Source organism: Xiphophorus hellerii, chromosome 19 (assembly GCF_003331165.1).
Source record: "Xiphophorus hellerii strain 12219 chromosome 19, Xiphophorus_hellerii-4.1, whole genome shotgun sequence".
In the NCBI taxonomy this organism is placed as follows: domain Eukaryota; kingdom Metazoa; phylum Chordata; class Actinopteri; order Cyprinodontiformes; family Poeciliidae; genus Xiphophorus; species Xiphophorus hellerii.
The window spans coordinates 8,387,545-8,415,441 of record NC_045690.1 but is presented as its reverse complement, the minus strand read 5'-3'; the positions used below and the strand labels follow the sequence as shown (position 1 = coordinate 8,415,441).

The window sequence follows — 27,897 nt, the reverse complement described above, 5'->3', positions numbered from 1 at the left end:
AAATATCGCTTTGCTAACCCTTCAACAACACAGTGTCAGTTTACTTTATGTTGCAAAATAACATGAAAATATCAGCTATTTGTTGTCGATGCTTGAATTTTGTGATGCTGGAAATAACAGTTTTATCTCCCAGCTCTGTACTTTGTAACAGATCATGTTTGTGATGACATGCCAACACAGTGTTATGTTTTATACGTATCTTTGTCCTATTTGGACGTTACATTGGAGAAAATGTAATCATTGTCCTTTCCCCTTAATCGCAGACGTTGCTGGCGATCTCGCGACATTTTATGTAACATCTCCTGTTTACTTTGAGTAGACGTAGAAAAACTGATTGCGCAGGTACGACCATGTCCTGTGTCAACGCCATATTGTGATGGTCATTTTTAGAAAAAAAAGTGTATTAGAGATAAAAAAAAACAACAACAACTGTTTAGGTAATTTTGTACGACTTCGAAGTTTGATGTAATTATGCGTGTTTTATGTATTAAAAATCTATACATTTCTATTGAAAATAGCATGGGTGAAATGTGGGATTTGTATTATTTATTTATTTTTGTTTACTTATTAATTAATTATTAATAAGTTGGAAAATAAGTTCATAGCTAACAAGTTGTGAGACTAAATTCCTGCTAAGAATAACTAAAAAAAAAAATTGGTTTGGAAATTTGATCAAAATTTGTCATATTTGTGGAAACATGACAAAGCGAGCGCTCTTGGGAGCAAACTATCTTTGACGTATTTTTCTCCGGTAACCTTGGCAACAAGAATTTGGGCAGTTGGGAGAAAGTAAATGGCTCATGAATACTCGGAATACACTTCTTTCGTCTTTGCAAGTATGTGTGTGTGTGTGGAAGACACTTTTTTAGACACGTGTTGCTGTTTTTTCTTGGATAATAAAATGTAGAGCAGTGTCTATTATCTGAGTGTAACATTAAGTTGAATAAGTGTTTTCCATTCTGTCATATTACAGTTTAAAAAAGCTGTTCAATGACTGTCACGTGTTGAGGATTGATTTGTTTTACTAAAGTTTATATTGGCATTCATTAAAATAAAAAAATTAATGTTTTGATCGTGATATTTATAAAATTGCAGTTTATGCAGTTTTTATTGTATAATATTAAGAGCAGTTACATTCAGAAAAACAAATATAAAATATATAAAATTGTGACTTTCACCTTTTAAATTATTATTGTTGACAAAACAAAATGGCGGAATCAAATGAACTAAATGGCGATTGATTATTTTAAGTATAAATGAACTAAATGCATAACTTATTAACATTTTCTGAATTATATGGCCCGTATTTCATGATTATATGCATTGTTCATTTTTGGTTTATTATAATTACTCAGAAAGATTAAAAATATGGGGGCGATTGTTTTGTCATTTTATTTTGGGTGGCTTGAATTGATAATTTTACTGATGCTTTTACGTTGAGTTTGCAATGCTGTTGTAGAGTGTCTGGGTATGTGTATTTGTCATATATTTAACCTCGCTGCAAGGCAATTTTTTTCTACGGGTACGATACAGATGCGGCCATACTTAGTATTTTATTTTCAAATATTGATTATGGTCTTCAAGGAGCGGTTGCCACTCACAATATGGCGGACCTTGTGGTTTCTACAGCGCAACGAACCCGTTGCAGCTTCTACTCTTCTATGTCTACAGCTTTTGGCTACGCACTTGGACTTAACCACCGAGTGAACGCTCGCTAACTTCCTGTTCTGCGTCTCCAGAAACCTGCAAGCAGGCGATAAACTGCTCCAAGATGAACATTCTCGCTAAGCTGCCATCTTCCTACGGATATGTGATATTAACTTACCTGTATAGCTGGATTATGCTGGGTTATTTGGCAGCAAAGGTTATCGGGGCCCGGAAGAAATACAAAGTGAAGGTACCTTGATTGAGATTGAGAAGTCTCTAAAGTCTTTATGATGCGCCTACAACTTGTTTGAAAACATTTTTAATGCAACTGCTTGTTTATTTTACAGTATCCCGCAATGTACAGCGACAAGGACCAATTGTTCAACTGCATCCAGAGAGCCCACCAGAACACCTTAGAGGTGTATCCACAGTGGCTCGTTTTCCAAACAATTACAGCCCTTGTGTACCCGGTATTTATCATTTTATATTTACTTAATCGTTATTTGTTCGTGTATTCATTTCCATGTACATAGAACGACACGCAGCCAATCATCATGCAATTCCTCCGATTGCGAAAGATATGGTGTCACAGTGATGGGCGTATTTTCTCCAGATGTCATTAACTAATTCATTTATTTATTTTATTTACATTACTTATGTGGACTCTGATTTCTATTGTCTGTGTTTTACTAGTTAATTGCATCTGCGCTGGGTGCTATTTGGGTGACCAGTAGGTTCTTCTATGCATGGGGATACTACACTGGAGGTAAGACCCCCACTTCGGATATGTTATTTTCACGGATTTCAACTGATAATACTTGTAAGTCCCCTTTCTAGAACATTGCCCCAAATACACCTGCCTTTTTCATTTTATGAGAAGAGGGTGTCGCCTAGGCTAATGCCTTGCAAAATGTGTTGCTCCTCACCTAGTTTTGTTTAATTATTTACATAAGATACCACCTAGGCAAAAGGTTATTCATTAAAAAAAATCAGAACATCTGCTAAAGACATGTGAATCTACAGCAGTTGACTCACCATGTTCTTAAGACAAATACTTTTAAGTTTGTCTTATCTTATTGTTCTACAATGTTTTGTTTATTTCTTTCTTCCCAGAACCAGAGAAGAGGATGAATGGCTCCTTTGGCTACATTGGATACTTTGGAGTGATCCTTATGTCCTTATACATTTCTTTGCAATTGCTGGAAGTCTTTTAAGATGGTTTTCAACCCATGTAGTTAAAGAGTTTAATGGCTCATTGCTGGCAAACATCAAAAATAAACTTTCCATACGTAAGTGCTACTTTCAGCATATATTTTATAGGTTGGTAATTTGACATTAAGGTTTGTTAATATTGTTTAATTAAAAAAAAATACTTCATGTAGCCAAGGATTATCAGAAAAAGAAAGAGATGACTGGATTTTAGTCTCATAGAGTGTTAGTGGCGAAAGGGCCAAGCAGTGAGGGTTGATGGCTCTATGTGACTTACACATGATGCTTAAGTCACAAATCTTGCTCTGAGGATACAGTTCTTATTAAATATGGAAGAAAATGTTATGTTGACTTCCTCAAGTTTGTTTCATACAGAACGAATATGATTTTTCTTTCACAATAAAATGCTTTGATCTCAGTCATTCAAATAATAAAATCTCAGTCAAAGAGAATAAAAATAAATGTTTTTTGTTCTAATGTTCTTAATCATTTAAATTAGTTAAATATTTAGCTACCTTTAGATGAGTTAATTTTAAGCCTTTGCTCTGAAGCCTACAAGTTTGCTTTTTTGTTATGCTTTTCCATTTTGTTTATCCAGGCAGTGACTATTATTTTAGGCAAGACAGTTTTATTTGTCTTGCCTAATAAACTGAATTGCCTTTCACCAACAAGGCAATTCAAAGTGTTTTACATGATGAAAACATTAAACAAAAGCACAATGTATTGCAGTGGCACAATAAAGGAAAGAAATAAAAAGTTGAAATACAGACAAAAATGTATCATTTTCTGGGTATTATTTATCAATGGCAACTCTGGCAAGTGGGGTTTTACTTTGCTTTAAGCAGACGTCTGCAACCTGTTTCTCTCTGGACCTTTCACCATGGCTTTTAATAGCTTTGGATACATGATAAAGAGTCAACAAATTTTAACAAATGACGGTTTTAGCAGGTTTCATGTTTGTTTCATATAATAAATGCATTTAATTTCTTCAACAGTCGGTAATTAGAAATACCCACTTGTGGTTTTATTTTTACACCGCTTTCCACAAATATTAACATTCAATACAAAAACTTCGATTTTTGCTTTTTCCTTATTTATGCGATATTTTTCTTTAAAACCTAACAATAGCCATAAAGCAGTGGTTCTTCAAAAATGACAGAAGAATTCTTATAGTGGATACTCAAAATAAAATACAGCTACTCTGTTTTTAGGTCAGGTAACAGATGCTCTAGCCAATTTTATTTAGCTGGACAGGCAAAATGGCACTTTTGGCTATAAAAGGAACTCAGTGTTTCAGCATTTTTGCAGTTACCTGGAAATTTGTTCCATGCTAGAGGATAGAAACCGAATCGTTCTCCATGTTTGTTTCTGGTTCTGGGGGTCAGAGTAGATTTGAACTCAATCTATGTGGTCTAGTTAGTAGGCTCATAATGTAATTCACTGAGAATGACAATTGAATTCAGTGAACAAACTAAGAATAATTTTAGATCAGTGGTACAGTGGTTTTGCAAATGAAACAGACATTTTTAATAATTTGGGATATGGGTTAGGTTGGGATTATGATTCAAGCAAAAATACTGTTAAAGGAAGGACAGAGACACAAATTCACTATTGCATTTGCATCACATTTTACTGAATTTCAACCATATGATTCAGTCTTAAGTTCAATCATAGTTTTTGTCACTTTCTTATTTTAATGGTTTACAATAAGTCGCATTTTTGTTTGTCTATTTATGACAAACAAAAAATATATTTATGACTTAGAATATTTATGACACCAAAGCTTGATTTAAAGGAAAAACACTTGTCACATATATAATATTCCTACGAAAATAATATATGTAGTACAATTTAACGTATTTCCTTTTATTTGTCCGTTAACTTTATTTTTTGCAAATTTGTATTTTACGTTTATGGCGATAGAAAAGTCTAATTTTCTGCAGGGTACTTGAAGGCAACAGAATGAACAAAGCTTGGGTGTGGATGTACTGCGCATGTGCATGAGAGAGCTTCTTGTCGGAAGCCAAGTCGGGTTAAACCAAAGGCTTGACATCAAAAACCGAACATTAAAAGGTAAATTATCTTTGAAACTTACTTTAAACATAACTTGTAACTCGCTTACGCATGTTTCCGTCAGTCGTTATTGTTGTCAGTCCTAATTATGACACTATTTTTCGTAACTTTATAACAAGAAACCTTCAAGGAAATGTTTGCTAGCGTTAAAGCGACGAACAAAAGAGACATTAGGAACAGAGGTTTGTCCTTTGAAAATACTATCATTTTCTACTGTGTAAAATCGCACTCATTCACTGTGTAGTTGTCTCATCCATGTTAGAAACCTACTGGTTTAGACTATGAATCTTGAGGTACAGTACTATTGTACGAACTGGGTTTAGCATCGTATTTACTGTACAGCGGCTGCGCAGTAAAGTATTTATTGTTTTCTCTCCCCCAATCTTAACGCGTATTTTTTGCTTCGTTTCTTAATTTATTTTAAACAACGTAATGTATCATTGTGGATTATTTTGTGTTCTTTTTTTTTCAGAATCATGTCAGGATTTCTGGACGGAATCCGTTGCGGAGACTGTGAGTGCAATGTGGACTGGGGAGAGAGAAGAAATACCATCGCATCCATAGCTGCTGGAGTTCTGGTATTTGCAATGATTTCTTTTGTCCAAATCACATATGTTGTGGAAAGGGTAGTGTGAGCTACTGTGTTTGTTTTACCTTTGTTTTAATGTTCTAAACACTGATCTAAGTGTGTGTAATAATGAAGAGGAAGATTTCTTAGTGATCTCATGTCATCAATCAACCATTGAGGGTAATTGTTCATCTTGTTTTTGCAGTTTTTCACAGGATGGTGGATCATCATTGATGCTGCTGTGAAATATCCCACCGAGGGAGAATTTCATCATGCCTATCATACGTGTGGAGTCATAGCCACAGTGGCCTTTCTCATGTAAGTGGAGTTTTTTCACACTTTCTGCAGAAAATAAGTAATCTCTCAAAGCTCCATTATTTTTTGTTTTGAAAGCTTGAATCTCCTTTTATTTAGGCACTTTCTTATTTCCTATTGTCATGGATGAGTGGTAGCTTTCATCACATGACTTCATTTTGGAATTTCAGTCATGTGATTAGTATGTGTTTTTTGTGTATCCCCCAACCCTTTTCTCTAGTCAGGGTACCTAGTTTTTAGATGCAAATTGCTACAATCATTAATGATAAAGACCTTTGCTGTTTGTCATGAACAGTATAGATGTGATATCTCTCACCACTTTGATCAAAATTTATGAAAACTAAATCAAATTCCAGGGCAACTTTCTATTAGGCGGAAACATCCAAAAATGAGATTTGTTGGCATCAGATTTTTCGGGTTGGGTTTGAAATCTTCATGTTTACGTATTTTTAAAGACGGCTGAGATCATTGTCTTTAACTCTCGTTCTATTTGCTTTGTGTAGGATAAATGCTGTTTCTAACGGCCAAGTGAGGGGGGACAGCTACAGCGAGGGTTGCCTTGGACAGACAGGTTAGTACATGGATGAGTCATTTTGTATTGTTTTTTTTGCAACTCAAGTCTTGTCTTTTCTTTTGGTTTCATATTTTTTTGCTTATCACCCACTTTTAATGTAAATGTGAGTGGGAAACAACTTTGAGTAAACTATTAGTAGGAATTCTTGTATGAATTTGATAATATCTTTACTACATTTAATCTACTGCATTTTTAAATACAATTTCTGGTAGAATTCTAAATTTTTGCAGCTTTTCTGGTGTGCGAACTACCAGCTTTTATTGTAATCTTTAAATAATTCAGAATATATATATATATATAGCTCTGACTAACAATGAATGTTGACTCAAGGCCTTTACTAAAATGAACATCCAGAAATGCATACTTGACTCAATACAGTCCAATCACATTGGCAGGTTTAAACTTGATTGCATGTGTTCACATTCAATTCTAGTTAGAAGTGAGCATGTTAAATATTTTCCTTTCATTCGAAGGTGACACTCTAGATCTTCTTACAGGCCCAGATGAGATGTTGACAAGTTTAGATGACTTGTGCTGGCTTACAGTAGTTAGAACTGATCAAACCACTGCTGCTTAGAAATGACTCCAGATCACTTTCCCAGTTGTAACTCTACAATAGTACTATTGAGATCTGCACTGTTCCTTGAGCCTGTTTGGCAGAGGGAAACCTCAAGATTGAATTAAAACATTGCCTTTCAAAGTCATTTTATTTGTTTTATAGTCATTCCACTTGTGATGAAGAACAATTCTGATTAGTCATTAAAAGCCCCAAACCAATCACTTTAATGTTCCTAAACTTCTCCCTGCTACTTTAGTCTAACCATGAAGTGCTGTACCATGTTGCCCTCGATAACCCACCCCCCCTTATCTCTCTTTGCAGGTGCTCGAGTTTGGCTCTTCATTGGCTTCATGCTGGCTTTCGGCTCCCTCATTGCCTCCATGTGGATTCTCTTCGGAGGATTTGTAGTGCCTCGTAAGTAGGATTTGTGATATTGGCATATAGTGTAGCAGGTAGTGCTTAGGTCTTAGTAAAAGTTAAAGACTTTTACATTAATTGTACTTCACAAAGTATCACGGTTTGATAATCTTGATATAATTGTTGTTTTTTGCAGAGAAGCCTGCTGTGTATCCTGGTATTGCCATTTTTTTCCAAAATGCTTTCATTTTCTTCGGGTAAGTTTGTCATTAATTATTTGTATCTTTTTATTCAATCCAATTAGCAAAAAGAAACATGATACTCATTATCTTTTTACTTTCTCTAATTTAGAGGTTTGGTCTTCAAGTTTGGGCGCACAGAGGATCTCTGGCAGTAAAACACTGACTGTCCATGGTTAAACACTCTTTCTATATTGTACGAGACAATATTCTTTAGCTGTCATTCATTTAAATATAAACCTTTTTTAGCTTTTACATTAAAATGTGTAATTTATGTTCTTTGCTGAATTGTAGCTAAATCATAACTAAGCACAAATTGTCATAGATTTCTGTGAAGTTTAAGGACTTTCAAAGGTGGCACATCTTTAAATGTGTGTTTGCACTCAGACTGTATCCATGTTTTTATTATGGTTTACAAGTTGTGTATACCAAAATGTACATAGCAGGGCTTTACTGCAACATTCCCTTGGGTTGGCTCACTTCTTTAACACATCATCCTTTTAATTTGAACTGTTTGTGTGGAAATTTGAAATGGGTGCAATTTGCAGGTAACATTTTAGAATGATTTGAATTTTTACTGAATGTATCCATATGGGGTTTGAAAAATGTTTTCAGCTTTAACGGGTTATCTGCTCTATATTAAGTTAGATTAAATGTTGAATTTTACTATTTCACAATAGAGGGTTTCAGAACTGTATGGTGGTGTTGCTTTAACAGAGGTTTGGGTTTCAGTTTTGTTTTTCCTGTAAATCATTGAGTCAGTTTCCAATAACAGCATCATTAAACACACTGGGCTGTAAATGAGCTTGGCTTTTGTCTTTTCATCATCCAGCATTTCCTCTTTTTTTATTTCTCTTGCACAAACACATCTAATTTCTATTCTTAAGAAAAACAAAATTATAAAAGTTATGTTCAATAGCAAAGATTGATGTAGAAAAGCCATATCCCAGATGAGAGCTGATCATTTTTTTCCTTCATCTTCTCACTTCCGTACCACGAGGTTGGGAAACTGCAAAACACAAAACATCGAGTTCACTGAATAGAAATTAAGGTGATTCTCTGTAATAGTTTTATTGTTTCTGTTTTTTTTCTTTCTTTGAGATTTATGTGTGAATACCTCCCAGAAAGCCTGATCATCGAAGCATTTTTTGTTTTGTTGGGGTCTCCAAAACGTCCACTTGAGAAGAAAGGCTTTAAGACAGAAAGTATTTTGGTTAAAATTAGCTTAAAAATGCTGAAGCTTGATTTTAAGTTGGCATTTGTCTTTCAATTAGTTTTTTCAATGTTAGTCAGGGCCATCTCAAATTATGTCATTCAAAATGAATTCATATCAAAACATTCAACTTATAATATGTATATTAATTCTACATTGTTCAAATATTTGAACATTTAAATAATCTATAGTCTACAGCTAATGAAAAGTCAGTTTCTCTGAAAACTACAGACCAAAAAAAGTATTTCTTATACAGAAATGTTATGTTGTGACCATCAACTTCCCACACAATGATTGATGTGGTTGTCCATCAGTCATTGACGCTGTCCAGGGTAGGGTGAGCCCCAAAAGATTCTAACAAGAGGGCTGTACCCAGACCTGATCATGAAAAGCTGAGTGGAAGGAAAAAATTTGGTAGAAATGGAAGAACAAGATAAAGTAGTCATGTAAGGGTTGTGAAGCAAAGTAAATTAAAAAGTTTCATGGAAGTTCAAAAGTTGTGGAGTCAGTGCTTCAAGAGATGCTTCGCAGGCATATCCATGACCTGGGCAGCAGCTGTTGCTTTACTTGTGTCAACCCACTCATGAACCTGAGCCAACATCAGTATTGTATTACTGTGGCTAAGGAGATAAAGGACCTGACTGTTGCTCAATGGTCCAAAGTCCAGTTTTCAAATGAAAGTCGGATTGTTATTTCATTTGGAAATCAATGCCCCAGAGTCTGGAAGAAGAATAGAGAGGGACACAAGCAAAGCTTCTTGGATCAGATTTAATGACTATATGATTGGATACGATTGGTCTGCACATTGGTCTGTTATCAAAAGGAAATAAGAGACCAGCAAATGAGTTGAAGGATGTGGATAAGACACACTGGACTTCTTTAACACCTCAGCAGAGTCGCATGCTGTTGCCTCCGTGCCATGCTGCACTCACGCTAAATGAAGCCTCAACCAAGTGCTAAGTGCATAGGCTGCATGTTACATGCACACTTCTGTCCAAAAAAACATTTTTTTAAACCTTAATGTTCCAAATGTGGGGGTTAGCATGCCCCACATTTGGAGGCCTTAGACCCGCGGACGTCGCGGGTTCGACTCCCGGTCCCGACGACCTTTGCCGGCATGTCCTCCTACAAAAATGGCGCCGGCTCAGCTGGCTGCCTGCAGACGCAGCTCCTGTCGTGTGCTGTAACTGTGAAATAATTTCCCTGCTGGGATGAATAAAGTAATTCTCTTAATAGCTAGAGAAACTACATTTTAGGTTTTCATTAGCTGTAAGCCATATCGTCAAAATCAACCCAACTAATGAGCTTAGAATAAATCACATTGAGTGTAATGACTATATAACTAACTTATGAACAAACATACCTGTTATGATTCCCATGGACAAACTTAAAGAGACAGTAGTAAAGAGAGTGCAGATGTGAAACACAGCAAATCGGACAGCCCTAAAACGAAACAAAAAATTATATTGTGGTGCTTCTTTTTTTTTTTTTTTACATTTTTTTATTGCTTTTCAATTGCTAAGTGCATTCTTACACAGTGTGGTCATCACAGTATTTAATCTGCAGGACCAGTTGTGCAAGCCACCCCAATAGACCAGGAAGTCCATGTGTGCTCAGAACAGAGCAGGTGTCATGGCACTCAAATGCAATCAGCAAGTGGGTCTGAAACAAAAAAAAATGTTGAGCAGAGGTTTAAAGTGTAGATTTTAGAAAATAAAGTGCTTTGGTAAAGATAGATAAAGACCTTAAGATATCTGTATCCCAGGGTTGACAATATGGCAGCAGTGAATCCGAGTGCCATGGCTTCCCACGGCTGTTGAACTACCGACACAGAAACCCCAACAGCAGCGCCGCCAGCAAGGATGCATGATTGCATTTGGATCTGGTTGAGGAAATTATGCAAAAAAAAATCAAATATAGTGGCCAAGTTAATTATTTTCCTATATTCGGTACAAAAACAAGCTCAAGAAGTGTGCCCTGAAGCTTTACAGAAAGTTACAAAATAGTTGTATGTATGAGCATACAAAGGATCACATCATACTGGGTTGAATTTTCCTCTGGGACTGGAGAGCACAGCCAGAGCGGCTGCTGTCACAGCACTAACAGCAAGGGACAGGTAGGTGCTGCACACCGCTTCCAGACGGGTTTGATCATCCCCCACCAGTACCGAGTTAAAACTGGGCCAAAACATCCAGAGAAACACAGCGCCTGGAGAGCAAAGACAATGCACAGTTCAATTTATCTTCAGTATTTTGACTTGGAATCAAAAATCAAAAGGTTAATTGTTATGGATCCAATTAGACATTGACTATTGTGACGCAAGAGCTGTGACTTATATGCCACAATGTGACATACTGAAATGTCTCAATATAAGTCTTGTTACACACCCAACATTGAGAACAATCCTGATTTCTTGTCAAATTTTTCCTTCTCAAATCCCTGCTTTGAGCCGTCTCTGTACAGGATCCACGTCAGCATGAGTCCAAAGAGGGCCCCGAAGACATGAAGCAGCATGATGCTGTTCGGAGGCCGGACCTGGAGCCAGAAAATATCATTCATTTATGACGACCTTTATAATCTTTTGTAAAGAATGTGTTCAAAATATATGAGCTGCTGTAGGAATCTGACTTTTGGGTACAGTTTTAAGTCCTTCCACTGAAGATTTAATATACTAGTACACTGAAGATTTTCAGAACAGAATCTTACTTTCAGGAGCGTCTGGAGGAGCCATTCATTCAGGGCAAATCCTGTCACTTCCAGCAGGGCAACCAGGGTGAGCTGGACTGGGTTTGTCTTTCCCAGTACGGATCCGATTGAAATGAGTGCAGAAACAGCACACAGCTCTGCCTTTACAATGCTACACGAAAACATCAATGGTACAAAGGTTAGAGTGGTGCAAATCTTAATACAAAGGTGCAGTGTAAATAAGTTAGGATATTACTGAAACATGTTAATACAATATGAATATTGATTTCTACAATTGTTTTCCCTTCCACTCAACTTTCCATTATTATGGCACAGCACTCTGTGTACAGTCAACTTGTTTAGCAATGATCTTTTGGGCCCATTGTAGGCTATGTTGAAGGTAGCAGGGATGCTCTACTGGGAAACATGAAGTTACCATGCTTGCGCAGGTCAACATGGCATGGCAACATGTCAATATGTTGTCAACATATATGTTAAAAAAATTTTTTTTGTACAGTAATTAGTTAATAATATTGTAGTTTTCTAATGAAAGGAATTTACGTGAGCTGTAAGCCCTAATCTTGAAAATTAACTGAAATAAATAATTGAAATATAGTGCTTAATAAATCTTTCTAATATAGTTTGTATAATTAAATAACTAAAACAAGTCCACTAACCATACTGTACCTTTTCAAATCAATTCTGATTATGTTGGTGTTGTACCAGGAGTCGATGCCGTTCAGTATGAGAGCCCATTGGGTGGCAATGATGGCAACAAGGAGGTTGAACCCAGAGCCACTGAACCCATACCGCACTGGGAAGGTGCACAGGAAGCCAAAACCAAGAATCATCATCACATTCACATCCTGGAACTCTGGAAGACAACAGAAACCCTGTGTTATTAAATCCAATAAATGGACTATAATTAGTAACTGTGTAACAAATAAACTTATCCATGCTGCCACCCATCAATCACATTTGCAAGATCTATTAAGTTGATTTTGCATTTTAAGGCAGGCAGAGTTTCTTAAAATCCTATTTTTATTATATGTTATTTGATTAAATTGAAATAAAATTCAATATTTGGAACCTAAGCCGTCTTTATTCTTGCTCCCAAAGAAATAAATAAACTCACCTGGGTAAAAGTGGAAGAAGGATTTCCTGTCAAGTTTGTTGGTTTCTTTGTTTTCAAAGCAAAGTGCAGCTATGATGATGAATCCAGTTTGCAGAATAAGCAGCAAAGGAGCCAAACGGGAACGCAGACTAGGAGCGTATTGAGGAGCCATTTGGGCGATGGCTGTTTGTTTTCTGCGTAATTCTTTCACTTCACTTCGAGGCCAGACTCATAATCGGTGGCCTCGACGGTTTGAAACTGGGCGCAACCAGCACAGCTCTTTATCAGCTGCTGGGCAGGAAGACAGTCTGTATCTATTTTTTTTTTCTTTTTAATAGTGAAAAAATCTTCAGTGTATTTCAAATAAGAAAAATAAACGTAATCAATTCTGAAAAAAATGAGCAATTTAATACAAACTGCTGCAATAACTATTTTACAAAAATAAAATACTTTGGTTCTTTTTTACTTTCAATAAATGTTTCAAATTTAAAATAACACTCTTAGCATTTTTAATAAATGTGAAAGACTTCTTTATTATATGCAATTCAATTATATTAATCAGTTTCAATAATTAAATCAACAGATTACAAAAACTAATTGATTCATTGAGAAGAGTTAATTTAATTAAGCATTTTCAAAATGGAAAATTCCCACCATCTGCCCTTTATTACATATAGGAACGTTTTCTCACTTGTTTTTCGCGGGCAATAAAAATTACCCCTCTTTTCCGACACGTTTGTTTTCTCTGTGCACACTTTTTAACCTTTCAAAAAGCATAGAGGCATTCAGCGCCTTGGGCCCAGTCCCTCAACGACCCGCTCACAAAGGCACTGATATAAATAGCTCCAACTGTTGGAATGGGGTTTTTTGTAAGTCACACAAAGAGAATTTTGTACCAAAGACTGCATATTTTTCTCATAATAAACCCAAAAGCCTCCATAAAATAGCCCGCCCCTTCCAGTATTTGGTTGGTTAATCAGCTATGCCGGATTTATTTGTAAAGATGTGATTGGCTGATTGGCGAGACCTTCCAAAGGCAGTTTTCATGGCTTGCCACCGTTGTTTGTGACAGAAGAGAGCTGAGCGAGCTTCTTTGGTGAAATGTGATTGGCTAACAGGCCCGTCAGTTAAACAAGAAAGCCTCGGTGGAAATGCTGATTGGATGTCCGGTAAGTCTGTCCACGTCACGTATGTATAACACAGCGCGGTTTGTGCTTATTGAGCGTGCGCTAAGAGAAAAAGAGGAGGATCCCGAACTGAGTCCTTTATTTATTTCTTTGTGTTCAGCGGGGGGGAATAATAATAACAACAGCAACACACACCACAGGCATTTTATCTATTATCATTGTCAGTATACGCAAGAAAACTGGATAAGATTACAGCTGTTACTCGAAGGCCGAAGCCAAGGGGAGGAGGATGAAGCGGCGCAATGCGGACTGCAGCAAACTAAGACGGCCGTTAAAACGGAACCGAATCGCCGAGGGGATATACGGCAGGTAACTTATACCGAACAAGTCTCCACCACGACTCTGGCGAGGTTTGGTCTCCGTAGAGTGAGCTACTTCGGCGGGACAGGCTGTTATTGAAGCTAGCTATAGTTTTTTCGCTGCACACCAGCAGGTAACATTAGCAGTTGAGCTAACTGAGCTGCTAGGCCCCAGTACAGCCTGTTTTGAGCCATGTCATTATGTTTATTTTATTGTAGCTATGTAGATTATCGTAACCGAACAGCCCAGGTTAACGTTTTGAATGTTAAAGTTTCATCCCTTGGTGCTGTCAAATATAGCTGCTTCCTGTTTAGCAACCTCAGAGGAGGGCTTTGTAGGTCTCTTGAGCTGTCCAAACTGAACCTGACAGGTTCCACCTTTGTGTGACTTCCTATATTTATACCTGATCAGTCAACAGCCGCTAGTTGAGCATCGAGATATGGAGCAGCCTTTAAATTATTGAGATGGTGCCCACATCATGAAACAGTAAAAGGCTTACAAATCAGCTTTAGTCATAGAAATAAATATGTTTTTTAAAATGAAAAAGGCGAAAAAAATACAGCATTAATGAGTTAGGACAACCCTCAAGAAGTAACCCTGTCATACCCTGATAATCGTTAACATGTCTTGGCCAAACTCTTAGAAGGTTTCATTAGTATGTCTGTATTTTATATATTATTTAACATAAGATGCTTGAACTAAGTGCATCTCTTAAATTATTCTGCCAGGCTTCATCCCATACACACGAGTCAGTATGAATGTATTCATTCAAAGTAGTTATGTAAAGACAATAGGATTTGAAAGCGCATTAAAAGAACTTAACATGATGCCAAGTTTAGGTATGCAAGTAAAAAAAACATAAGGGAACTACAGTGTTTTAAGTGCCAAAGTCTAGGATTGCTATTAGCATTGTTCAAAATCATGTTGTGTGTTTTCAAGCTAAAATATGACTCTCCTTTTTTTTTTTTTAGTACCTTCCTGTACCTGAAGTTCCTGGTTGTGTGGGCTCTGGTGCTGCTGGCAGACTTTGTGCTTGAGTTCAGGTTTGAGTACCTCTGGCCATTTTGGCTCTTCATGCGGAGTGTGTACGACTCCTTCAGATACCAGGGACTGGTGAGTTGCTCTGGATTAGGATTTGCAAATTTGTCTTTTTTACATAAAACTGAATGAAAAGCATGAACTCAACCTTGGTATGGTCCCAGAAAACCAATTTTACAAAGGACTTTGAGAAACGATAAATAACTCTCACAACTAAGACACTAATGTTCAGATTAGTGTGTCAGCCTGGTGGATTAAAAACTGGATGTTTGGCAGACATTAAACAAGCATAAACATTTAGTATAGATGTTATAAATAGGCTCCGGGTCACTTTGTCCCTCCCTTCTATTTCGAGCAAGAAAACAATCAATTTTTTAAAATCCATTTTAAACAAACGGATAGACCACTGTGTACCAGTTTATGATATTACCATTAGAGTCATATAACCACATTTCCTTTCAATAGACTTTGAGTAAATTATAGAAAATTACTTTAAATTCTCAATCAAATTGAGTTCACAGCATCTCACTGGCTGGTGGGTATTGACTCATAGCTGTGATGAAACATTGTGGAACAGATTGATCCATTTTGAACCTGAAGAAATGGGTTAAAGTAGACCAAACGGCAAAGAGGTTAAAGGAAAATAAGTAGCTTCAAAATGTTCTCTTGGGGTACAAAGTGATACATAAGTAGATAAAATACAAAATAGCAAAAAACGAGAGCAACACCATGTAAATCCTTAACATCAATTAAAAGATTTCAGTTTATTAATATTTATAAACACCAATTCACAACAAATGCCATCTCAAGGCACTTTGCAAGACATATAGATCTGATTTATATGCAGAAATATAAAGTCAAGTCAGCCCAGTGATATACACACATTCAAAGCATGCATTTGGGGAAACCCAGCTAGTTTTATCAGGTCATTGAATTTAAAGTAATTTTTCTTGTTGTCTTTCTGCATGAACATCTTCTTGAGTTCCTTTTCTGGTGCTTAGGGGAATTTTAGATAGAGAATTAGTTGTACCAAAAGTTATCTGAAAGAGTTTCACTTTCACCCATGCACCCGGTCACATCTCAACAAACCTTTGTTATTGTTATAGCGTTACTTGTAGAGACATGGCCAAAAGTACGCCTGGCGTAAATTTTAGCTTTTATTTACTACAAAAATAAAATAAAGAAAAGCTGTTTGCCAAATGTGGTGTGCCAAATTTCTTGTCGTATGCTGTGGGTGTGTGTGGGGGAAAAAAAGAACCACCACAATAAATTCCATAATCATTACTTTTAGCATTTTTTTGATTGTGTTGCTGTAATTTCAATTAAATTCACTTAATCTCAAAAACATGCTTTTGTTTTTATAAATCTCATTCGCTGCCTTTTCCTATCTGATGACGAAGTTTAGCTCTGACCAGGGCTGCACTTCTGTAGTCATGTTTATATATTCATAATGTGAATATATATACACAGAGTAGAGTTATACTAGCTCTACTCTGCCTTTGATGCATTAAGCTCGTGTACAGCATGTTCTTGTTAAAATGTTTTGTGTAGGTGTTTGTTTGTGTTGCTGTTTCTCAATATGATGCTAGACAGAGAACCAAAGATATTATGCTGCATTTACTGTACATAAGCTTCAATGGTTAACTAAATGATCTCTTTCAGAGCTATAAAAATCAATGAAATAATCTTTTCCACTTTTTAAGCCTTTTGTAAAACAATTTAATTATTCTCCTTTAGATCTGTAAGCATGATTACAAATATTAAAAGGCTTTTGTCTGTTTTCTTACCACCCCTCCTTTCTGTCTCAGGCGTTTTCAGTATTCTTTGTTTGTGTGGCGTTTACCTCGGACATCATTTGCCTCCTCTTCATCCCGGTGCAATGGCTATTCTTTGCTGCCAGTACCTATGTGTGGGTGCAGTATGTTTGGCATACAGGTAAGTGTTCTCCATGTTTTGATTTTCTTAACATTTCCTAGTTTCAATGTTGGATCGGACCCAGGTGAAAATTCAAGAAATTCAGATTTTTTTCTGCCAGGTTTCTTCTGTCAATCAGATCTTTTGGCAGAGACTTTCATTTCTTTTTAGCTGTAAAAATAAGGAAGACAATATCAGTTCATTTATGAGATGTACTAAACATCCTTTTTCTTGTTTCCCATCAAAGTCTCATTTGAATACTTTCCAAAAAGAGAAGTGGGTATTGTTTAAATCCACTGCTCATTATTGTGTTTGCTTGCTTGCAAACAAGATTTATTTCAGAAAAATTTGAATGGTGTGTATAAGCGAGCTACGCTCTGCAGATTACCTGTCAGACTGATTTAGTGGCGTCTGCCTGAGTTGACCGAAGGCCAGGTGTCAGATTGAAATCCAAGAGCCAGTTGGTGGGAGGGACGCAGTGGTTCCCAGTTGCTTTCTGAACTCGCCAGTGACATTCAGACTCTCAGCATGTCATAGGAGTATAAATATCTTGTTGCACCAAACAGCTTGGTGTTGAATGTTTGGAGTGCAGTGCTGTTAAGAAACAATGGGTTGAGTCTACTTCAGGGCACACTAAATCCTTACTAATAATAGTGCAGTGATGGAAATCAGAAGACAAATTATAGATCCGTATTACAAAAATGTTTACATATGTTTTTTTTTTTATGTGAAAATCCTATCAGGCTGTATTTAACAGGTTTATATTTTTATTTAAACAATTTTACCCACTTTTAATCCCTCAAGTTTAAAATGAGGTTCTGACACTTGTTGTGCTTTGTTTCCTTGATGCAGAGAGGGGTGTGTGTCTCCCGACTGTGTCTCTATGGATACTATTTGTGTACATAGAGGCAGCCATCAGATTCAAAGACCTGAAAAATTTCCATGTGGACTTATGTCGTCCTTTTGCTGCACACTGGTGAGCGTCACTTCTGTTTTTATCAACGGGAAGTGTACCTTATGAGTTAAAAATCATGTTCTAATGCTGTCATACTGCTGGTGCTTTTATTTTTGTAAATACTAATTATGCAGATTTTAATGGGCCATTTTGTTATACCTTTTTTGGCCACAAATATGTAGTGTAATACATATTCGTCAGCTGTTTTGGGGAAAAAAAAAGTTTGGCTTGGTTTTTGGAAACCAATGATTTCCTTATTTGTTTTCTTACTGTGGATTAACTTTTATACTATTGGTTTGTTGTAGAGATGTACTGATCCAATATTAATATCTTTATCAGTCCCAATATTGAAAACAATTCTAGATCGGGTACTGATAAAATGTGGTTGACCCATAAGGGTAGATCTATAAAGTCTAATTCTATGGTTTGTGCTTTATTATTTATTTTACATTATATTTACAATTTCTAATTATATTTTCTGAACCATTTGAAAGAAGGTTTGTTGCAGTCTATTTTATTTTTTTTTTTACATATTTGACCAAGGTAGTCAGCCTATTGTTTTTGTTTTGAGATATTGTTTTATAACCTAATTCTGCTTTATATTTCTTCAGAACTTTCTTCCTGACTTCTTTACTGTGTTCCTTGGTCTGCATAATTCTGTTTGTTTGCTGAAGTTCTCTAACAAACCCCTGAAGATTTTTTTTTATGAAAACAAAGGGTTATTTCCTTTTCATTTCGCAATTGCGTACTATTTTGTGTTGATTAATTACGTTTTGTGGTTGCTTTATGACAGCATCTTACAAAGTTCAAGTGATATGAATACTATTGTGTGTTTAGAGTCATTATTGCTCTGAATTAAACAAGACTTCTCTGCATCCATCTCTATAGCATTGGCTATCCCGTAGTCACGCTGGGCTTCGGCTTCAAGAGCTACGTCAGTTATAAAATGCGTCTCCGGAAGCAGAAGGAGGTGCAGAAGGAGAATGAGTTTTATATGCAACTTCTACAGCAGGCTCTTCCTCTGGAGCAACAGATGCTTCAAAGGCAAGAGAGGGAAGCAGAAGAAAGTAAGAGTCTGACCTAAAGTTCTTTGTGTTGATGGGAGATTCCCAGATTCAGAAGTGTTACTGATGCATAAAAACAGATTTTCTTGGAATGTTGATGCAGCATCATTCTGGAGTCTGCATTACGATATGAAATTGAATAGTTACCTGTTAGCTTAACAGTTTGAACATGTTCAGAAGGAAGTAGTAATAAAATGTGCCATAAAAAAGTATTTGTCCCTTTTGCGGATTTGTTTTCAGTTTTTGCTTTTGCTACTAAATGTTTGAAATCACCAAGCAAATTTTGAATATCATTTAAATAGGGTATGCCTGACAACATGAAGTATGTTGAGCAACACTTCAGTCAGGAACAGATGAGAACTTTATTTTACAAAAATGTTTTGATTAAATCAACAAACACAAGCCTCCCTCCGAACTTCTTCCTGCCTTCGGCTGATAATAAAGCTCATTAAGCTGATGTAGAGTGTTACACATAATCTGTGTATCAGACAGTCGCCTTTCTATAGGGCTAAGCCTGCAGTGCTCTGTGATGCCTTGTTTTGAAGGGTCACCATTCCCTCAGGGTTAAGTCCAGTGAGCTTTTTAACCTGTTCAGTTTTTGTTATGGCAAGGAGTGGTGTGTGTCAGTCATCTGATCCCACAGACACTGTGCAATCGCCACAGCGCTAGTTTACCTTTGCATGAATCAGTGCATTTACTTTGCTTAACAATTCAGGGCCAACATGGTTTTAGCAAATATTGTGCAGCTCCTTTGTAGATACACAGAGCAAATATTTTCACAAAGGAGCAGGCTGGTTTGGATAGCTTTTACTCCCTTTATGAATTTAAATTCTTTCATTGTAAACTGCATGTTGCACTTAATCAGATAATCCTTGATATCAAAGTTTGTTTAATGTTCTGAAACATGTCAATATAATAAGGCGGTGAAAACAGAAGCTTTCTGAAGGTTTTTCCCCATAGCAATGTGCATGTTAATACCTGAAGCATGGGCCTTCCTTTTCTATTCAAAACCTGTGGTTGCAAGTGCACCTGCTGCACAGTTTAAGCAAACACTGTGCACATACTGAACATGAGTACTCATTTAATTAAATAAGATGGATAAATAAAAGTGATATGATTGTTTTCATACAAAACTGGAAATTTGTGTAACATTTTTCACTGATCAGGGTTATTTAAGATGCAAGACACCTGCATCTTTTTTAAAGAAAAAAAAAACAGATGATAAATGACAGTACAAATATGAATAATATTGTCAAATATTTATCTTCTCATCTTTTCCTGTTTTGTGAAACAGCAACTAAAGGAATATCTGAAGTGGACACACCTCAAGTGTCACAGAATGGCACCCCGGCCAATAAAAAGACATCTGTGCCATTACCGGAACTGGAGTATAAAGAAAAAGGGAAAGAAGGAAGGAGCAGCGGGGATACGAAAAAGCAACACAACAGCATCCTGCCGTCATCGGTGGACTCTAAATTGCAGGAGGTGGAGTACATGGAGAAACATATAAACAACAAGAGACTGACCACAGAGCTGGGCAGCACAGAGAACCTGTTGCTTAAAGAGGACAACAATTCCTCCTGTTCATCTTCATCGTCAAACTCCTCCAAAAATTACAAAAATACTAACACCAACCCCGTAATGCTCAATTCCCTGCCGTGTGGCCACAGCGCCACCAACGGCAGCGTACCCACCTCGGCACAGCCGTCTTCTGCAGGGAAGAACGAGAAGAAGCACAAGTTAACGGTGGGGAAAGGGACGTCGGGTGGTTCCCACAGGGACCCCACCGACAACTGCATCCCCAACAACGAGCTGAAGAAGCCAGAAGCACTTGTTAGGTATGAAGCGCTTCCACCCACTAACAGTTTATATCTCTATGCTATTAAACAAAGTGTATATTTGTAATGTTTGCCATCTTTAGTACAATGTTGGTTTTGAGCTTCAGACAAATGGATGTTCAGTCTGGCCTTTCCTTTAGTGTGGTCCACTTTTAAATAAATCCCACTTTTTGTTTGTTAGAGTTTAATATTGTTGGAGCAGAGAGCTGAATGAAAGTTTTAACTGTTTAGTTACATTTCTTGGAAAAAGAAAAGTATTGGATATTCCATAGATTGGAATGAGCCAGCTTCTCTTTTATTTCCTCTAATTGAAGACCAGAAACTTTTTTTCCCCAATTCATATTTCACCAAGACTAAAAAAAAAAAATCTACACCACCTTCACTCAAAACACATCAACCTACACAATGAACCTTGATTCTCTGGCGCAACATAGGCATCAATGGCAATAATCTTGCAATTCTTTTATTTTCTGAAGTAACCTGCTGCTTGGTGTATCTCTTTCTTTAATGCCATTTAGGATGGGACGGTTGTAGATACCTAGGCTGCATCTGGGTAACAGCTGACAGCAGATAAAATGAAACAAATACTGGAAAAATGTTTGGTTTTTAAGACTGTCCTGTTTACTGCCCTATTTCTAAAATCTTCCATATTTTCAATGTCTGTAATTTTGTAGATTCCATCTTTAAAGTGAGATGTAAAAATATCTGCAGGATATTTACAGTTACGTTTTCACTAAACCTTAGACAGACCTGCAAAAAAAAACCAACAATCAAATACAATCATCAACTCTGAGTTGATGTTCCAGAACATCAACTCCTCTGGAGGAACAATGTTTACCAAAAAAAAAAAAGTTTCCTACAAATAAGTATATTCTCTGTTTTCACCCCCCACCTGCCACAGACTGGAGCAAGACATTAAAAAGCTGAAGGCGGACCTGCAGGCCAGCCGGCAGGTTGAGCAGGACCTCCGCAGCCAGATTGGCTCGCTGGGCAGCGCTGAGCGCTCCATACGCACCGAGCTGGGCCAGTTGCGCCAGGAAAACGAGCTGCTGCAGAACAAGTAAGTTGCACAACTCTTTGCGAAATCTGTAAACAGTTAGGGTAGTGAGGCCTAAAAAAGTTAGGAAATATTGTTCTGAAATTGCAGGAATGTTTTGTGGACAATGGGTATTTTATGTCACGTTGCCAAATGTGTTCTGTGTTTTTCAATGTACTAGGCTTCACAATGCTGTGCAGGCGAAACAAAAGGACAAACAGACAGTCGGCCAATTAGAGAAGAGGCTCAAAGCAGAACAGGAGGCCCGAGCTACGGCAGAGAAGCAGCTCACAGAAGAAAAGAAGAGAAAGAAATTAGAGGAGGCCACAGCGGCCAGAGCAGTGGCGCTAGCAGCAGCATCTAGGTATGTTGCAATCTCACTTTCTCCTCCAGTGTTTATCCCTGAGATTCACAAAATTTTTTTCTGTTTCTTTTTCCAGAGGGGAGTGCACAGACACGCTGCGGCGGCGAATCTCTGAATTAGAAGCAGAGGGTAAAAAATTAACAATGGACATCAAGCTGAAAGAGGAGCAGATACGGGATCTTGAATTAAAAGTTCAGGTAGGCATTACTCAGTGCCAAGAGGTAGCAGGAAATTCAGTTTACATGTTTACCGTCTCGAGTATAATCAGCTCTGGCAGTTCTGAGTTGTTGCATTATCCTGTTTGATTATGGGAAGCCAGAATTCATCTGTTTAAAAGTGCTGGTTTTTAGTTCTTCTTTCTGCATTTTCATCAGCTTACAGTATCAATAGAAACAAAGTTGAGTCCAAAAAACAAAATAGAAAATGTTGAAATTACCATTATTTTACAGATTTAGAAAACGATGCAAGAGCCTTTAATCATCCATCTCTCTCTTTTATTTGTATTATTCTATGCAAATAAGCAGTCTAGATTAACCAACCCCTTGTGAGAAATTACTTAAACTCACTTCAGATGTAATTTGTCATCTTTAAAGCAAGATTTTATGGCCAGCTTTTCTATTTGTTTTAAATTGTTGTTGTCAAATCAAGATAAAAATCTACTTTCATCCATGTACGAACTACAGTGCTGTATCACTAAAATCCAGTACACTATACCAGGGGTCCCCAAAGTCTTTCCTCGAGGGCCGGCATCCTGCTTTTTTTAGTTCTCTCCCTAGTTTAATGCACCTGGATCCAATGATGGCTCGTTAGAAGGCCTAAGAAGAAAACTGACATGCTGAAAAGGTTGTTGGTTCCACCAGGGAGAGAACTAAAACGTGCAGGATGCCGGCCCTCGAGGGCCAACTCTGGGGATCCCTGGTCTATACCATCACAATCATTCCAGTCAACATCACAGTGAAGAAGTAAGAAAAATCTTGTTGAGCACAGAGAGAAGGTGTTTGGATTAGCTTCAGCTAATGTGAGGTCAGATTGTACGCTTAGTCACTGGTCTGGAAAAACACCTAACTGGTTCAGGCAGAAAGCCACGTTGAATCATTTGGTGAAAAAGCACAAAAACCAATCTGATGGAAAAATTCAAACAGGCATATAAACAGACATCTATCAGGTTAAGTTCTGAAGACTTTCACTGTCATAGTTACCGTTTGTTTTAACCTTGCATTCGCTCCAATCTCTATCGTGCCTTTAGAGTCAGTAGTGTGAAACTGGCTCAAACATGTGCAGTTGGTGTTTCTCAATTCCGGTTCTCACACCACCCCTTCCCTGCATGTTTGAGGTGTTTCCCTTCTGCCACACACCTGGATTGTATCTGTGGGTGATTAACAGCCTTCTGCAGTGCTTGATGGTTATGCAATCATTTGAATCAGCTGTTCTGGAATAGAGACGCATCTAAAACATACAGAGCAGGGGGGCCTGAGGACTGGAATTGAGAAGCACTGAGTTAAACAATTTGCAGTTTGAATGCTTCAGAATCTTAGAAATATGTCAAAAACTGCAAACTGTTCATATTCATTTCTGCTGAATTCTGTTGTGATGTATTCTTTTTAAAAACTGCTTATTTTCTGCAGTCCTGCTCTTGTTTTTATTATCAGTTTACCTCTTGTTTGTGAAAACAAATACTTCACTGGATAAATTAATATTTTTTTCCACAAAATATCTTGGGGTGATTGTCTGAACTTGTGTGCATAACTTGTTTATATTCCAGGAACTTCATAAATATAAGGAAAACGAAAAAGACACAGAGGTGCTGATGTCAGCACTGTCAGCCATGCAGGACAAAACTCAGCACCTTGAAAACAGCCTGAGCGCAGAGACCAGGATCAAACTGGACCTCTTCTCTGCACTTGGAGATGCCAAGAGACAGCTGGAAATTGCACAAGGTGCGCAAAAATATTTCCCAATATGTTGCCATTAATAAAACCTTAATATACTGTTTTTTTTAACTGAAGTAAATGAATCGTGTTTTTTTTGTTGTTGTTTTTTTTAGGTCAGATCCTTCAGAAGGATCAAGAGATCAAAGACCTGAAGCAGAAGATAGCAGAAGTCATGGCCGTCATGCCCAGCATCTCTTACACGGCCGACACCAGCAGCATGACTCCCGTGACCCCCCACTACTCCTCAAAGTTCATGGACACCAGTCCCTCCAGCCTGGACCCCAACGCTTCTGTTTACCAGCCCCTCAAAAAGTGAACGCCTTTTCTCTTCTGTTCCGTTCTGCCCCTCCCTTTCCTCCATCTGCCCTCTCTACACTTTTACTGCTCCTGCAGACCCCGTCATGTCGCGGCTGAGAACTCAAGTTTTCTTCTGTTCTCTCTTTTTGCCAGGTCAGAAGGATGTTGTATTGTGTGACTGTGTTTGTTGTAGTTAAAACAAAAGACAAAAAAAAAAAAAAAAATACCCAAAACCACCTAAAAACTGACATCCCCTGGAAAATTAGGAAGCCCTGGTTGTTTTTATTTAAATGTCTAGTGAAACCTCACAGATTCAGGTGTGTATCTTCATCTCAAGGGTGCAGCTCCTCCGTCACTGCTGCCTTCTACCAGCTTTCGGAGAGAGGCAGATGAGTTTCTTTTGCTTCATTCTTCTGACTCATAGCTCCATGTGTTTGGCACTTGGTATTTGCACCAGTGGTACAACCAGAGGAATGTATTTCCCTATGGAGCAACGAATTCTCTAATTGCAAAACCAGACACAGTTGTTTTCTTTCACCATACTTGTTTTCTTTAAAAGCTAATGGCTAAAAGACATGCAAGCAAAGTTTGAAATAAATTGCAGATTAAGTTGCATCGGAACCAGACCTTTATGAGATACTTACAGTATGACTAAGAATGCAATGGTTTCTCAGTACTTACTCAAAAACGTTGCGTGTATAAAATGATGCAAGTAGTTTTTATTAGGAAAAAAAAGCAACAAATCTACCATCCAAGTTTTCTCCCTCAAAAATATTTCCATAGGGGTGAATTTGAAAACCTCAGTATTCATTCAGAGTGCTGGTTGGTCCACGCTTACTTGTATGATGACTTCACAGTGTTGTGCGTGAAGTCATCGAGGTGAGGACAAAGCACGGCCCAAAAAGCTCTTAAAATAGTTGTGACATATTTAACAAGCTGGAAATGTTCTTCTTAGCATAGTCAGGGGAGGAAATTCCATTAACCAGTTTTGAAGGACTGTTGTTCTTTAACCAGATTCATCAGTAATTAAATAAAAAAATGAAAAGGAAAGCACCACAGCTCATTTGTGCTGCCTGAAACCCCAAATCTTTAAGTCCATTTTAACATCCACAATGACGGACAGGACAGTGTTTGAATGAAATATAATTCCACTTTAGACTTAGTTTTCTTAAATGTGCTCCAAAACTGTATTGCAAATACATTTGCACTCACATATTTGTCAATATCCAGTTAAATACCACTCAGTGAAATCTTCACCAGGCAGAGGATTTGGTCACCTGTTCTGTTGTGAACTCTGTAGTCAAATTGAAATGCTGTTTCTTTTTAGCGAATCTTGGGTAACCACCTCACTCCCATTTCTGGCATTCTTCGAGAAATATGCTCGAGTCTGACGTGGTTTCACCATTGCCTGAAACGATGATTATCACACACACACAAAGTTTTGTTCACCTACTGTATACGGAGAAGCATTTGCTACCTTGCTATCCCACTCAGACTGCAGTTGTCGGCTTCTTGGAAAAATGTTGTGAAAATTACAGTTTAGTCAGTTGTTCAGTCAACTGATGGGTGAACGTAAACAGAAGTCTTGTTTTATTTGTTTTTTGTTTTCTATGCCCACAGTCACAGTTAAGTTCTCTCCTAGGTCTGACCTTGGCTGCGCTCTCGCTCTGTGAGGTTTACAGGAAATAAAAAAATTTTCTTGCAAACTTATGTACCTGTTGGTTTTGTTTAACTCATTTTGCTGAACATTTTGTAAGGCATTATGGAGCGAATAAATGGTAAGATTACAACTAATTTGTTCTATATTTATAGATGTGTATATATATATATTTTTTTCTCTGCAGATTTCTTCTCTTTGCTTTCATGTGTAACAAATCTAACAATTTTTTGAAATAACTCAATATTTGATTCTACAGTGCAAGATCTTCTTTTCACCACTAGGAGGCAGTGCAAATCAAAACAGATTAACTGTTCACACAGGATCTTGTTAACTCTGACTAGACCCATTATTCTCTTTTTAAGACCATAAAATCCCATTTAACGGTAACAAAAGGAAAAAAAAATTAATAAAATCTTCCTGAGTGCTACTGAGCACAATTATTTAGTGCATTGTGACTACAGCAGTGGTGCAGATGAGGGGCCTTCATGGAGAACATGAATATGGTTTTCTTTTAACCTCCTAGTCCTGCATTTTTTACGTTTCATATTTAGATTTTGACCTTTTGAGTGTTTGATTTTATACCAAGATATGTTGTGAAAAGACAAGACATTTATTACTGGGAGATTTTGATCTAAGTGATAATTCCTCCAGCACATATTTTCTTCCGTTTCAGGAGGATACGGAGCCTCTTCCTAACAAGAACAATGCATGAAAGAAGCCCTCAGCTCAGCATTCTGCTGTTTTCCAGCCATGCTGAAGCACACCTGATAAACCGGCACAGCGAGAAAACTGAGGGAGAAATTCCTCATTCCTTCCCTCTTAATCATGCTTTAACAAATGTGAAGCATTTGACTAGCTATGTGCTGGTGATTTGTGATGCTTTGTTACAAATCTATAAAATTTTAAAACAAATGGATCTAAATGTTAGTTTAGGAATTATCAGAAAATCAAGAAAGCCGGGTAAATCTGCATTAATACTAACATGTTTCCAGCTGCAACTCACAAAGGTGTGTAAAGGGAAGAATTGGAGATGTTGCAAGTTGGTAAACCTGTTCACGTACACCTCTATAATTTTTACCCCAGGCTGTTGCTCTAAAATCCAAGGCATAATTTTCCACACTTCACTCGTCTCTGAGGCTGCAGCCGGCTGAAAAGCAGCAGCAGCACTTTACAAAAACTCTATATGACCAAGCAGAATAACAAGCTCTTTAAATTGCTTTGGATACTCACGGGGTCTGATTATATTAGACGGGAAAGCAAAAAAAGGTCACTTCTTGCCTAGATCCAATCTGTTGTTATCCATAATGTTGCATAATGTGTCCCCAGGAATGTCTTAACCCCCTGAACTTATGTCTCTGAGCTTGTCATCTGATGTGAAGTCTGGTTTAGCTGGATTTTTTTTTTTTACAAGCTTTTCTCCCGAGTGGTTTTTGTTTAAAGGTTAATGATGTAAGCTCAGAGTAATGCAGTATGGTAGAATGGTATCAACTAAAATATTTTTGGTTAGAAGCCCAAGATGGCATGAGTAACCATTTTTATCAGAGGAAAATCCAACAGAGTGGAAACATTTCTTAATACATGTAAGGTATAACTATAAATGTGCCTCTTTAGCTTATTTTGGTTTGAAGTCAAGGAGAAGTTATACTTGATGGTTATACTTTCACGGCATTTGGAAGTTGAGTAATACTTTTCTGTAAACATTTACTGTTAACCATACTTGAGGAAGTGTGAAATGACTTTTGTTCAAAGATACGGTTGCC

At 37.3% G+C, this 27,897-nt stretch overlaps 4 protein-coding genes across 5 annotated transcripts; 3 read left to right on the top strand and 1 right to left on the bottom strand.

Annotated features, from left to right (window-relative positions):
- Positions 1-1,704: 1,704 nt before the first annotated feature.
- On the top strand, positions 1,705-3,635 carry mgst3b (microsomal glutathione S-transferase 3b). Its single transcript, XM_032548113.1, has 4 exons — positions 1,705-1,897; positions 1,995-2,117; positions 2,341-2,413; positions 2,761-3,635. Exons 1-4 carry the CDS (start codon positions 1,772-1,774, stop codon positions 2,859-2,861), a joined length of 423 nt encoding a protein of 140 aa, XP_032404004.1. The 5' UTR covers positions 1,705-1,771; the 3' UTR covers positions 2,862-3,635.
- Positions 3,636-4,798: 1,163 nt separating this feature from the next.
- tmem50a (transmembrane protein 50A) lies at positions 4,799-8,345 on the top strand. Its single transcript, XM_032548111.1, has 7 exons — positions 4,799-4,929; positions 5,402-5,507; positions 5,703-5,815; positions 6,316-6,383; positions 7,267-7,359; positions 7,499-7,559; positions 7,654-8,345. Exons 2-7 carry the CDS (start codon positions 5,406-5,408, stop codon positions 7,697-7,699), a joined length of 483 nt encoding a protein of 160 aa, XP_032404002.1. The 5' UTR covers positions 4,799-4,929; positions 5,402-5,405; the 3' UTR covers positions 7,700-8,345.
- Positions 8,191-12,790, bottom strand: rhd (Rh blood group, D antigen). 2 transcript variants are annotated; one of them, XM_032548108.1, is made up of 10 exons: positions 12,575-12,790; positions 12,127-12,313; positions 11,461-11,611; positions 11,142-11,289; positions 10,796-10,962; positions 10,499-10,636; positions 10,289-10,416; positions 10,118-10,197; positions 8,659-8,732; positions 8,191-8,550 (listed from the first exon to the last, which is right to left on the bottom strand). In XM_032548108.1, exons 1-10 carry the CDS (start codon positions 12,723-12,725, stop codon positions 8,524-8,526), a joined length of 1,251 nt encoding a protein of 416 aa, XP_032403999.1. In that variant the 5' UTR covers positions 12,726-12,790; the 3' UTR covers positions 8,191-8,523. The 2 variants fall into 2 exon arrangements, with proteins under 2 accessions (XP_032403999.1, XP_032403998.1); XM_032548107.1 differs by having other exon boundaries at positions 8,191-8,732.
- Positions 12,791-13,969: 1,179 nt separating this feature from the next.
- Positions 13,970-26,187, top strand: maco1b (macoilin 1b). The gene is made up of 11 exons (XM_032547401.1): positions 13,970-14,049; positions 15,012-15,153; positions 16,887-17,013; positions 17,845-17,968; positions 18,836-19,014; positions 20,306-20,849; positions 21,751-21,909; positions 22,067-22,249; positions 22,326-22,446; positions 24,012-24,186; positions 24,294-26,187. Exons 1-11 carry the CDS (start codon positions 13,970-13,972, stop codon positions 24,494-24,496), a joined length of 2,037 nt encoding a protein of 678 aa, XP_032403292.1. The 3' UTR covers positions 24,497-26,187.
- Positions 26,188-27,897: the final 1,710 nt, after the last annotated feature.